The sequence below is a fragment of the Montipora foliosa genome, chromosome 10, assembly GCF_036669935.1.
Source record: "Montipora foliosa isolate CH-2021 chromosome 10, ASM3666993v2, whole genome shotgun sequence".
NCBI classification, from domain to species: Eukaryota; Metazoa; Cnidaria; class Anthozoa; order Scleractinia; family Acroporidae; genus Montipora; species Montipora foliosa.
The window spans coordinates 30265577-30278733 of NC_090878.1; the positions used below are offsets into that span (position 1 = coordinate 30265577).

Sequence of the window (13157 nt, forward strand, 5' to 3'; positions counted from 1 at the left end):
TCTAACTGTTTGAGGTGTGCCACCCACCAGTTCAGATGGAAAATACTACAAATTAGTATACTATAACAAATTGATTGCATGGTTAGACCTACTTAACAAATTACATCGAACTGTATGAGGCGTGCCACCCGCCAGTTCAGATGGAAAATACTACAAATTAGTATACTATAACAAATTAATTGCATGGTTAGACCTACTTTACAAGTTACATCTAACTGTATGAGGTGTGCTACCTGCCAGTTCAGATGGAAAATACTACAGATTAGTATACTATAACAAATTACCCAACTAGTGGACTAATGCAAATCCTGCATTTTGATTGGCTACGCTACTAGAGGACTATTAGTAATAGTCCTCGAGTAGCAAAAAGCCTGACACTTTCTTTCGTTTTATTCCCTAATAAATATTTCTTCAGGGTGAGACGAAAATGAAAAGATGAGGTTGCCCTTCGGGCAAGCTGTTACTTGTAGTTACTAGCCCGAAGGTCTGAGGAGGTAGCCCGAAATTAAATTGTTTATAAAATATATTTCGGTCGCTTTTGTAAGCAGAAAAAGTCATGACGTTATTTACGGACGCGGTGCAAAACGTTGTCACGCTACGATAATTTGGCCTCATAACATTATCATTTTCTCTCAGGAGCTTTCTGCTACACACTTTTTGGTATAAAAGCTCAATTTATCATCAGAAAAGGGGAACCAACGGTGCTTGCCCATCGGGCAAGCTACGATAAGAAAACGCTAGCCCGACAAGTCATTCCACTAGCCCCGGGCTATCGGACAGCACTTTCGTCGCGCCCTGTTTCTTGCATTTAATTTTCTAACTTTGCTATTGCCTTTTCTGTCCGACTAGTTGGGTTAAACCAAAACAATTAGACCCTTCGCCCTCAAGGGCCACGGGTCAATAGCCCATTTGGCTTCGCCTCATGGGCTATTGACCCGTAGCCCTTGTGGGCTACGGGTCTAATTGTTAAATAACTCCATGGTTAGACCTACTTTACAAGGTACATCGCACTGTATGCAGTATGCTACCCGCCAGTTCAGATGATGGTACTTATATTACATTGATCTTTCAATCATTGCTGCCATGTGCAGATATGTCTATTGGAAAGATATCACTTATACTTATGTTACTGCTTAAGATTGATGTGTTTACGATTGAACGATGACTGACAATTTTCTCAGACTTAAAGGATAGTGAAACCTTTCTTGATTTTACAATGTAGTCAAAAATTATTGAGAAACTGTTCTTGTGTTAACAGAGGAAGTCACTGATTGTTGCACTGAAGATCTCTTGCTTGCGTTTAACCTGTTCAATGTGAAGGCATTCAACTCTGCTATAATTACCTGATGTCTGAAAGAATTCACTTGAAACAGTTAATGTCATAAGATTAATTTCATAAGGTGACTATCCAGAATCAAAATAAAACCTCTACCCTCCCAAGTATTGACATAAAGACATTAATCTACATTTGCATCACAATTCACAATCAGAGGACTGTCTGCTTCTTGCATCTCAAGAAATTCCCTCCAATTAAATTTCAATGCACAATTTCCTTCAGCACTGCATCTTGTGGTTGAGGTACATGTAGGCCCTAGAAAATATTCACACCAGTCAATCAATCAATCAATGCATAAGCTACATGTACATTTCAATGAATGATGTAACACAACATTTTGCCATTCATAAGCAATCCTCTGGTGTAAATGAAACTGAATAATGAAGCTAAAGGAATTGCAAACTTATCTGGAAGCCTGTGACAGCATTCCACAAGTGTCCACATTTCCAAATTGATCATTTTGTGCATGTGATTAAATCAATAATAATTATTGATTTTTAGTTTTTCATGATTTTTTAAAGGAATTAGTGTTTGAGGGCTACAACTCAAAACAACTTTGGTATATCACCTATAAATTGCCCTTCTTTTCTTGGGTTCCTGGCCATAAAGTACTAAAAGCATGATATTGGGAGTTTTACCATATCCAATTAAAACAGTGGAGGAATCATGCAGAAAACTGCATGAGAAATAAAAATTCCCCAGGATGTCCTTTTTGTATTGTTACTGTATGAACTAGACGAAGAACTGTGATGCGTACTTTGTCTAGTTCAAACAGTAACAACAAAAAAGGACATCCTGAGGAATTTTTATTCCTCAAAACTTTTGTTTTAAATTTTAGAGAGCCAGTTCTACAGTACATGTACATGTATGGTAGGTTTATAATCTTTCATGAGAAATTCTAGTAATGTTTATGCAATGCTTTTGAGTAGTCTACTTGTACCATGGAATATCACAAAAGACAATTGGATTTTTTTGTAAAGGCTTGCATACACCTGTACATGTACATGCAAACAAAATACTTAAGTGACAAATACCATGTGACAAAGCTTTGCAAGGCTGCTGCCTAACGGTCGCCTGAGGTGACTTATTTGCGAGCGTAGGCAACCAAATTTCTGAACAAGTAGCTTGAATGTGTGCCTCACTTGATTCATCACCACTTTCTTGTAAATATGATCCCCGCTGGAATTAATTAATTCTGGGCTCTTAAAAAAATAACTTGGGCTACTAACTTTTAATGTTGGAAGCATTATATACCAACTCAACCAACTCATAGGAAATAGTTACATAATTATATCCTTGCAAAAGCAATGTGGTGTGCAGTAGCAAGGTTTGGTGCAATACAGCTGCATGTACAGTTATTATTTCACAGTCTTCCCTGCATTCTGATTGGCTACAATTATATTTTATGGTTTGGTATAAAAGGCTTCAGTTACTAAACATGTTACATTGTTTGAACATGAGACACAAGTGAAGGTAGACCATGTCGCACGAAAATACATGTACAAGTGACAAGTAACAAGTGAGAAATCTTTGTATACCATGTCATATGAAATATTTACATACAGTATATCCTTGCACAAGCAATGTGGTGTGCAGTGGCAAGGTTTGGTGAATAGCTTGGTATAAAAAGGCTTCATGATACTAAACATGTGACATTGTTTGGACATGGGACACCAGTGAAGGTATACCATGTCATAGGAAATTTGGTATTCGACCAAACCTTGCCACTGCACACCACATTGCTTGTCCTACGACATGGTGATGAGGGAGTAACCATACATGTAGAATACCCGGACCACTATTGTGTTCTACTAGCAGTGTTGTTTGAAGAACGAGGCGTATAAAAATGCATGCACTGTAAGTGGCAAATAAGGGGACGGATATAATGGGCTGTGACAGGAATGCGGAGATATCATTCCCCTTTCCTTATTATTGGTATTGTTTTAAGTGGCCTTAATAACATTACGTGAAATTACTAAGGGAGTGCATGTGTAGGTCTGCAAAAGTAAAAACTGTCCTTGCAGAGGGAGGGATGGATGATGCAAGTCTCAATGAATCAGCAATCAAACGTGTTATGAAAAAGCAAGGCTATTCTATACAAAATTTAAGGCATTTACTTTCAGTTGTATCAGTATTAAGGTGACCTACCGAAAACTCCTTCGGAAATCTTTTGCCATTCGGCCGGCGCTCTGGAATCTAGCTGTTCGATCCGCCACCCTTTGTATTTGTTCCAAACGTTCGTTGAACTCCGTTTCCTTTTGGAAGAAGGCCTGTATTTTTGCCACGAATTCTTTATCGATCAATGCTGCTGGCGTTGGCCGAATCTCTTGCTCGAACACCGTCTCTCAACTCCCTGATCACAATCCAGTAAAGCTTTAATAAGCTTACGTATATTCAACGGTTCCATGTCAAGCAGCGAGCGAAGTCTACTCTCGCTAGGTTTCTCTGGTGGTATTGCAATTAGCGGGAATCGTGGACTTGAAATTAATAGGCATTGAACATTCCAAAGACTGACCATTCAACGTTCATAAGACTGGCGTGTATCTTTGTGGCGAACTACTGTAATACTATAGCTGGTTCCCGACGTTATGGTGTGAGTGATCGTAGCCCTTTCTTTCGGATTTCGTCGATTTCGATTTCGTACTGCCATTTCACCCACATAAATGTCAAGGAATCGCCGTAAACCTTAGTTGTCCAACAACGGAAATTTGAAAGAGGAAAGAACACATCGCCCGCGCGAATTTCAAACCGTCGATAACCGATTCCATTGTCACAAAACCTCGTTTCCAGGGTCTTTGCCGGTATTTTGGTCGCCCCTCCGTAAAGATCCTGGGAACGAGGTTGACTTTGAAGCCATTTATGTACGAAGGCCCCACCATTGCTTGGTTTTTGCGGTTGGACGTTGCCGCTGATGAGACTCAACAGCTCCCGAATACCAGCGCAGTTTTCGTTTAACAATATAACGGTTATGTAAAAATTGAAAGTTTACCGCAGCAGTAAAATGTGTAACAAATATCATATGCACACTGCCTATGACAAGAAAACGAAGATGATGTAAATCTCCATTATTTGCTCCCAGGCAAATATGAATATTTATAAGAGGAAATTTGCAAATTTGCAACGAAGTCATATTCAGGCAATTCATTCCTTTTTGCTCCCATTGCAAAACAGAGTAAATTAAATGCAAATGTACGTATTTGGATCCTTTGAAAATCAGTTCAAACAATACCGCAAATTATTGGTTTTTCGACATGTTTGCTTGCATTTGCAGTTGTGGTCGAACTGCTATCTTTACGGAGAGGCAAATTTGAGCAAATCTGTGGAACGATAAAGATTTGCATCCCACGCAAACGCCAAGCAAATTTGCAGTATACAGTTTCATTTCCTTAACATTTGCACACAAATTCCTATAAAACAAATATCCAAGTTTGCGCAGACTTTACCTGACAAACCAAATTTAAAGCAAGCTTAGAACCCTAAATTTGCCATACATTTGCTCAATTTGCAAACTCGAGTAAATCCATTTTTTCGTCCAGTGTAATGGCGGACCGTGAAATCCAAGACTTACACTCAAAGTAAACAGTACAGCTTTGTATAGGTAATCGCATGGGGCCGAGTAGTCGTGACACATTTGTAGCCATTTGTAGCTAACCGACGGCTGCTTAAGTTGGTCTGCGTTATGACTGGTTATCAGTCTCCACACGAGACTTACCTGTACCCCGGAGAACCTTCATCGACACCTTGAAGCGTGACACCGGCCTGCAGTCAACAAGCGAGATTCGAACACTCATGCTGGATAGGTCCGGTTGTGGCAAGCCACCATTTGTAGTTCCCGAGGAGACTCGACTTGATGATGATATACCCAAGACTCACATTGAGATATTTCAGGAATCCGTTGATTATTGCTGTTTGCGCTTTTGTGTTTCACCTCTGATAAGTTTTTTTGCAACACTCGGTTGTTAAGTTTGACATAAGGTTTTCAAACAAAACAAAGTTTTGGGATTTTAAAATGGGGTTAGTTCATGCCGAAGTGCATCAGAATGTCAAAAAAGACTCCAAGTGACACCAGCGAGAAAGACTGGGATGGAGACTCATAAGTATCCACTCGAGTGCACACAGTCCCGCGATTTCAGTGACGTCACATATTTTTCGCTGCTTGGCTTCATCATGGAAGTTCAACAGCTTTTCAAGAATCTTAAAAAGGAAGCAGAATGCCCATTGTGCATAGAGACAGTCAAAAATCCCAAGACATTACCATGTCTTCACTCATTCTGCCTGGAGTGTCTCGACAAACATGCAAACTTCGCAAGGAGACAGCTACAAGCGACAATCAAATGTCCGGTTTGCCAGACTTCATTCCAAATTCCCGAAACAGACACCTTCGACAAGTTGCCTTCCTCGTTTCATCTCAACCGATTGGTGGATGTTCTCGCTCTAGAAGATGGCAGCGTACAGTCTCAGAGATGTAACAGTTGCGACGAGAACAACACGGCAAAATGTTACTGTTTCGTGTGCCAGAACTTTCTGTGTGCATCTTGTTTAGAATCCCACCAACGCTTGAAGGCCACAAGGAGTCACCGCAATGTTTTGATCGACAAACTGCGAGCACAAGATGTGCAAGATTTGATCCACAGACCCGTGATGTGTTCACAGCAATATCATGAAGATCAACCCATGGAATTTTACTGCGAAGACTGTAAAGTTCTGATTTGCCTTAAGTGCAGTTTGGTGAGACATAATCGACACACTATTACAGAAACTCAGAAGGCCGCACAAGAATCAAAGATGCAAATGGAAGACGCTGTGACCAAAGTAAAAGCGGAAATTTTCAGGTATGAGGGTGAAATTAAAAAACAAACTGACCTAAAAAACAAAAACAAAATTATGAACGCAGAAAAGAAAATGACAGACACTGCGGAAAAATTGATTCGTGATTTGCGAGAACGTGAGAAGAAAATGAAGGACAAATTTCGCGAAATTTATGAAGCGCAAGAAAAACATCACGCGACACGACTGGAGAACTTCGAGCTGGTTCTCACTCAATTGAAAAGCTGCGTTGAACGAGGTCAGAGTATCTTAGAAAGAAAAAACTTCAGCGCCGAAATTCTACAAACAAATCACGTCATCCTCAGACGCTGCACTGAACTGTTAAATGTAAGAAAACCCGATCTTTACAAATCGCCACATTTACATTACTTGGTGGAAGAGAAATTGGATCTTATGGATCGAGTTGTTGTCACAAAGACTGATCCATCAAAGTGTTTAGTTGAATGTCAAGAATGCACGGAAGTAGACGAAAGAAAGGAGACACATTTGGTAATCGTTACAAAGGATTCAGATGGATTGCAATGTTATCAAGAAGAAGATAAAATCGAAGTTGACATATTGACTTCGGAAGGTGATCGACGGAAAACAGACATTATAGACGCCAAGGACGGCAAATACACTGTGACATACACTCCACAGTGTGGCAGACAAAACAGAGTAAAGATCGTTGTGAATGGAGAGCGGCTGACGGGTAGTCCTTGGATTTTGCCGGTTGATCCGCATCAATATCAATTTTCCTTTCAGTTTGGCTCAAAAGGGAAGGGGCGTGGAGAATTTGATGACATTTACGATATTGATGTGAGTCAAAGAACGGGAACGATTGCTGTTGCAGAACGCGGGAATCAAAGAATTCAACTGTTTAGCTCTGAAGGAAAGTTTCAAAGGGAAATAAGACTTGATAGTGGAGTTTTTTCAGTGGCATTTACAGACTCCGGTGATGTCCTAACTTTAGTTCCGAAAAGCGGCACTAAGCTTCGCCTATTCAGTGAGGAAGGTCAGTTTATCAAACACATCAATGATAAGCATCTTATTAAACCAACATTCGTTTCCATTGCTACTGATGGTCGTCTAATCATAACTGACATTTCGGGCAAAAGAATCAAGGTCCTCTCCCCTGACGGGAATGACTTGCTCCAGTCCTTCAGTGCCCCAGACTGTGATAAATCTCCAGTGTGCGCTATTTGTCACCAGGACAAGTTCTTTGTTTCGTATTACTTTGCAAATTGTGTCAAGGTATTTGACAACGCAGGAGTGTATTTACATGACATTGGCTGTAGGGGGTCCAATGATGGCCAGTTTAATTATTCTCGTGGACTCGTCATTGACAATTACAACCGACTGATTGTGTGTGATGCAAAAAAACAAAGGTTGCAACTATTTACCCTGGATGGCATGTTTTTGAATAAAATGGAGGGACACTATTTCCACAATAGCTGTCCTTTTTATGTTGCCGTAAATAATGATGACAATCTCTATGTAGCCGACTCAGTCAACAGATGCATTTATGTTTTCCATTACTAGTTAATTGAGTGATTTGTTTTTCAAATAGATGTTTGTAGAAACTCATGCCTTTAATTTTCAAAAATTACGGCTATTATTGGGCAAAAATGTTTAGCTTGTTCCACTAAGCAGGATCGACTTTGAACTGGTCATCTGACCTCGGATCCGATAATTTAAATGCATATTAAAGTGCACTTAAGGTGGCTCAAACCAGTTTCAACACTTGAAAGAAACGTTCTCATCAGAAGGATTGACACTACAACACTTTATGACTTAACAGCAATGTTATGGTACCATATCAAACATCAATTATTGCTGAAAAAGATTCGGTCATTTTTGTGACGTAACAAGTTACCGTGGCAACAGGAAACCCCTGCAAAAACACCCCATATTTTGGCTTGAGCTGGTCATATCTCAAAAAGAAACTCGCTGACCCCTATTTTTTTTCTGAAATGTAATCAGCATGCCAGAATGAAACTTTTTGCGAAATTTAAAAAAATAATGTGGAGCGGATTCAGAGCCACCTTAACTTATTGAAAATTTAGCATAGCTTTCAATCTGCTCCACGGAATTTTTTTTTAAACTTTGCAGAGAGGTTCTCCTTGGCCTGCTGATCACTTTTGTGCAATACAAAATTGGGGTTACTGAGTTCGTTTTTCAGATATGAGCAACAAAAGCCAAAATGTAGGGTGTTTTTGCAAGGCTTTCCTGTTGCCATGGTAACTTGTTGCGTCACAAAAATGAGTGTATCTTGTTTGGCAATAATTGGTTTTGCACATGGTACCATAACATTGCTGTTGCGTGATAAAGTGTTGTAGTGTCAATCCTTTTAATAACAAGGTCTCTTAAAAGTGTTGAAACTGGTTTGAGTCACCTTAAACTCAAATATTTTTTGTCTACGATATTAATCTTCCCACTAAAAGCAAACATGTTTTAACATTCTTACATCCAAATTTTGCTTTTTATCCTCATGCAAGACGCGCAAAGTTATGAAAACTAGCAGTAATTTGGACCCATGACTGTGAATTGAGAGGCATGGGTCTTTGCCTTCATGGATGGGGAGATTTAGATTAGAAACGAAAAATATTTGAGTTTAGGTGCACTTTAAATTATAGTGCAAGAGTCAAGAACCTCAAAATCAGGTCTGGATATTCTTTTTGAAACCTAGAGGTGGGTTTCTTTATTTTCGTGTCTGTCCTTTCGTTCAGATATTTTGACTGAAGATTTTTTCACTCGTAGGTGATATTGATAGGTTTTTGACTAAAGCTTGGTTTTCCCTGTCGACGCAAGCACAAGCCCAAGCACGGTAAAAAAGGGGTTAACGCTGATGCAAGCTCAAGCGCAAGGATCAATCTTTTCCTTTTCCTTGTGCTTGCGTTTGCTTGCGTTTGCTTGCGTTGTGTAAAAGAGCATAAGCACAAGGAAATTTGCTGCGTCTGGCCAATTAAAGCACTCGTTCCAGATTCCCGCGTCTGTGCATTTCAACAGAATGGCGGAGGCCTAGGTTGATTTTTATGCTTAAGTCGATGTTCGTTTTCACTTAGCATAAGCTACTTGCGTCGCTAGTGAAAACCAGGCGTAAGTGTTGGCGTTAACGTTCGTAGACGAAGTTTTCCTCAGGTAAATGTTGCTCATAACGATGCTTATTAAAGTTTTTCATCGGTACAAGGTATTTTGCTAATAATAAAAAGCTACTTATATCTTACTTGCTCAACAAGTTGTTGTTCAACACTAGATTTCTTTAACAAGTTTTCATTTCTTTGGGTCATCCATTCGATTACTTAGGATTATTTGGGTGTACTAAATTTAAAGTAATTGTCCTATTCACGCGTGATTGTGTTATCCTTATGGAACTAATTTAAAAAATAATAATAATAAATTGTGTTTATGAACACTTAAATAGAATATTACTTGACTCACAACTGCGCTATGATTAGAATAAGGCAAAATCTTATTTAAACTTAGATACTCTTATCCAATTTGTATCAACAAGTTTGCTCGGGGCTCTAGTGGGTTTAGGCTTTGGCCATACCAACACTTTGGGGTTGTTGCTATCCTAGGGTGAGGACAATTTTAATTTCTCAATGCGCATCCTCCGACTTAAACTCCACTCCAAGAAAAAAAATGAAAAACAGACGCAGACTTGGCAATGTGGTAGGGATATTTGAGTTGCTCCTAAGTTATTTTTGGATGTCCCTGGGAACTCGTACCTGTTTCCCCTAATATCTGCAATTACGTGAAGTGATATGAGCTGAATGAAGCGCGACAACATGGTTTCGGTGCTTCAAGGATTATGCGGTCATTTTAAGGGAGACAGGAACTTCACATATCCAAAAGGCTAGACTGAGTCTTTCCTTCTATGCAAGCTTTATTTTCTCTTGCTCTCTCGTATCATCAACTGGTTTTGTCTTCGATTCGTTGTTTCCTCCAGGCAGCTAAGGCTCTTAACACTGTTGTTTCAAGTTGATTTCAATTTCCTTTAGTTTTTTTTATTTTTTATTTGAATGCTTACTTTTGTTTTTAATACATGGCTCCAGTGTCGTTAAATCTGCCCTGACTGGGGATAACTCTTTAACGAACGAGACTCAATCACATAAGTCGACCGAGCTTTTTTAGTCTTCTTGCGTATTGACTCACTTCCAACGGAGGCCTACTTTGAAACCTTAAGTCGCCGTAACTTAAGGCGACTTAAGGCAACCTTACACAACTTAAATTGCTTATTCTACTTAAGTCACAGAATATCAACTGATCAATTTCTTTCCCAAAATCAATTATTTCACAGTTTTTTTAATGCTATGTGACAGTGTCTGAATGCCACTACAGCTATAAAAGCTGGGTTGGAATAACAGCAACCATAATAAATAATTAGTAGAATTTCAGAGATCAACAAAGAATTTCCAGCAATCTGATTGATTGAGTGGTTTCCTATAGAAATAATAATATGATTGTACATTCACCCCACTAGCTGGTGAATATAAAGCAAAACAAAATGGCAGGGCTCCTGCAGGCACTCGTGACCGTTACAACAGAAATAAACTGTGTCGATTATCAATTATTCTGTGTCGATCATCAATAATAAATGATTATTCTCTGCGTTGATTATCAATAAAAAAGTTATTATTCTCCTTGTCGATTATCAATTCTCTCTTTTTCAATTCTGAAGCTATACTCACAGTTATTCGTCTTAGATGTACATTCCCTTTTCCTTTGGCAAATAACTGTTAAATATAATTAAAGTTACAGTGTCTTGCAAGGTTTTTTTTTTCTGATACCTACAAAACTTTTTTATTTATTCATCAAAAGAAAGACATAATTTAAATTAGACTGTTATAGAAAATTCATAATTAAAAAAAAAATACACAACAAGGAAGTCAAACTATGCAAGCTCAAACTCTTTCACATATGAGAGCAAATAATAATTCTTGCTATCTTAGTAAACTTATCTGCACGATTCCTGCAGCTTGCACTGTCAATTTTTGCGCGAAAGTTTGGTAAATTATACACCATTCCAATGGCATCAAACAATGATTGTTCCTTTTCGGGAACCCAACCAATGTTCTTCTCTTTCTTCAGTTAGGCAGAACACTCTAATATAACGTAACGAGTACTGTATGCCAAGGTCTTTCACAAAGAAGAACTTCTTTTCCTTAGCCATGGACACTTTATAGGCTCCTCCTCTATCATCATCAACAATCGCACAAGTTAGTCTTTTGTCCGCCATTTTGATTCTCCCAGCTAGTGTCCATACTCGCGTGAGCTTGAGTCAGGTCACGTGACCCTAACAGTCTCAGAATTGGTAGCCTTTCCTCAAGCGGTACATGCAAAACCGGTACCCAAGGCTAAAAATTACATGATATGATGAGGCCTCTCCTGCCGATCGATCAGTACAATAAGGTTTTAAAGGAAGAATATTGTAAGCTTTTTCGGTACGGTTGCCATTTTTATTCCTGCATCAAACATGAAAAATGTACACTCAGCACGTACGTGTAACACTCGCCCTACACGTGAATTTATGTGGATGTCTGGTTTACTTGCCTGGCACAAATTTAAAAGAATTTCTTTGAACTTTGGCTGTGAGTTCATCTATCAAGTTACGCATCAACCCTATACAAAGAGCAAATTAGAGCAGCTGGTTTCCTCGGAGTGGTGGAGTTAAGTGGATGTGCAGTGTTATTATACATGTCGTGGATACATTTGGTTACAAAATATGCGATCAAGATTTGGAATTTTGTGTGGCTGAATAACAGATACAGGTTGGTTAATCCCTTCTTCTTGACTAAATCATGTATTCTCGTGAAGAGCATCGCCATCTAGAACTCGACTAACTATGCAAATGGAACAAAATTGCAGGAAATGCTTAGAGTAAGGCTTCTCATCCTTACAATAAACATTTTCCTAGCGGTTTTCTTTAGTTCAAGTTAAGCTTACTATCAAAAGTAATTCTTGTTAGTGAGCTTTTTATCCGTTATATTTGTTGTTTAAAGTGGCAAAATATTTTGAGGCATCATATCACTGCTCCTCACAAAGGTGAGGAATTAATAGCTTAAGACTTGAACTATTTTCATGGGCTTTCATGTTTAATACTTGTTTTTATAACAAGCAAATGACATAATATCTTGGCAAAAATATGTGGAGACTAGAATCTTGCTTGGGTTGTCTCCATTAGAGCTACATGTTGCAAGGCAAAGCTGAAAAAAAAGAGGCTTGTCACAGATCTTACATGATTCCTGCAAACACTTACAAGTATCTCTGCTGCATATCCTCTTGTGTGTTCTGGCCTCTCTTATGTGTTACGGCAGGAGTTCGCCAGGCATATCAGCACCTTTTCGACAAACATGCAAACTTCGCAAGGAGACAGGCAAAAACATCAATCAGATGTCCAGTTTGCCAGACTTCATTCCAAATTCCTGAAACAGAAACCTATGTTGCCGGTTGCCTTCATCTTTTCATCTCAACCGATTAGTGGATGTTCTCGCTCTAGAAGATGGCAGCGTCCAGTCTCAAAGGTGCAACAGTTGTGACGAGAGCAACACGGCAACATGTTACTGTTTCGTGTGCCAAAATTTTTAGTGTGCACGTGAATCTCACCAACGCTTGAAGGTCACAAGGGGTCATCGCACTGTTTTGATCGACAGACTGCAAGCGCAAGATGTGCAAGAGTTGATCCACAGACCCGTGATGTGTTCACGGCAATATCATGAAGATCAATCCCTGGAATTTTATTGCGAAGACTGTAAAGTTCTGATTTGCCTAAGTGCAGTTTGGTGAGACATAACCGACACACCATGACAGAAACTAAGAAAGCTGCACAAGAACAAGAGATCCAAATGGCCGACGCTGTGGCCAAAGTGAAAGCCGTAATTGTCAGGTATGAAAATGAAATTAAGAAACAAATTGACCTAAAAAAGAAAAACGAAATAGAAATTATGAAAGAAGAAAAGAAAATGACAACAACAAGGCCAGACTATCGTGGCAAGAAACTTGAGCGTCGAAA

General features: G+C 39.1%; 1 protein-coding gene across 1 annotated transcript; it reads left to right on the forward strand.

Moving 5' to 3' along the window:
- Positions 1-5489: 5489 nt before the first annotated feature.
- LOC137973249 (E3 ubiquitin-protein ligase TRIM71-like) lies at positions 5490-9547 on the forward strand. The gene has a single exon (XM_068820025.1). The coding sequence runs from the start codon at positions 5504-5506 to the stop codon at positions 7682-7684; it is 2181 nt and encodes a 726-aa protein (XP_068676126.1). The 5' UTR covers positions 5490-5503; the 3' UTR covers positions 7685-9547.
- The last annotated feature ends 3610 nt before the right edge of the window (positions 9548-13157 follow it).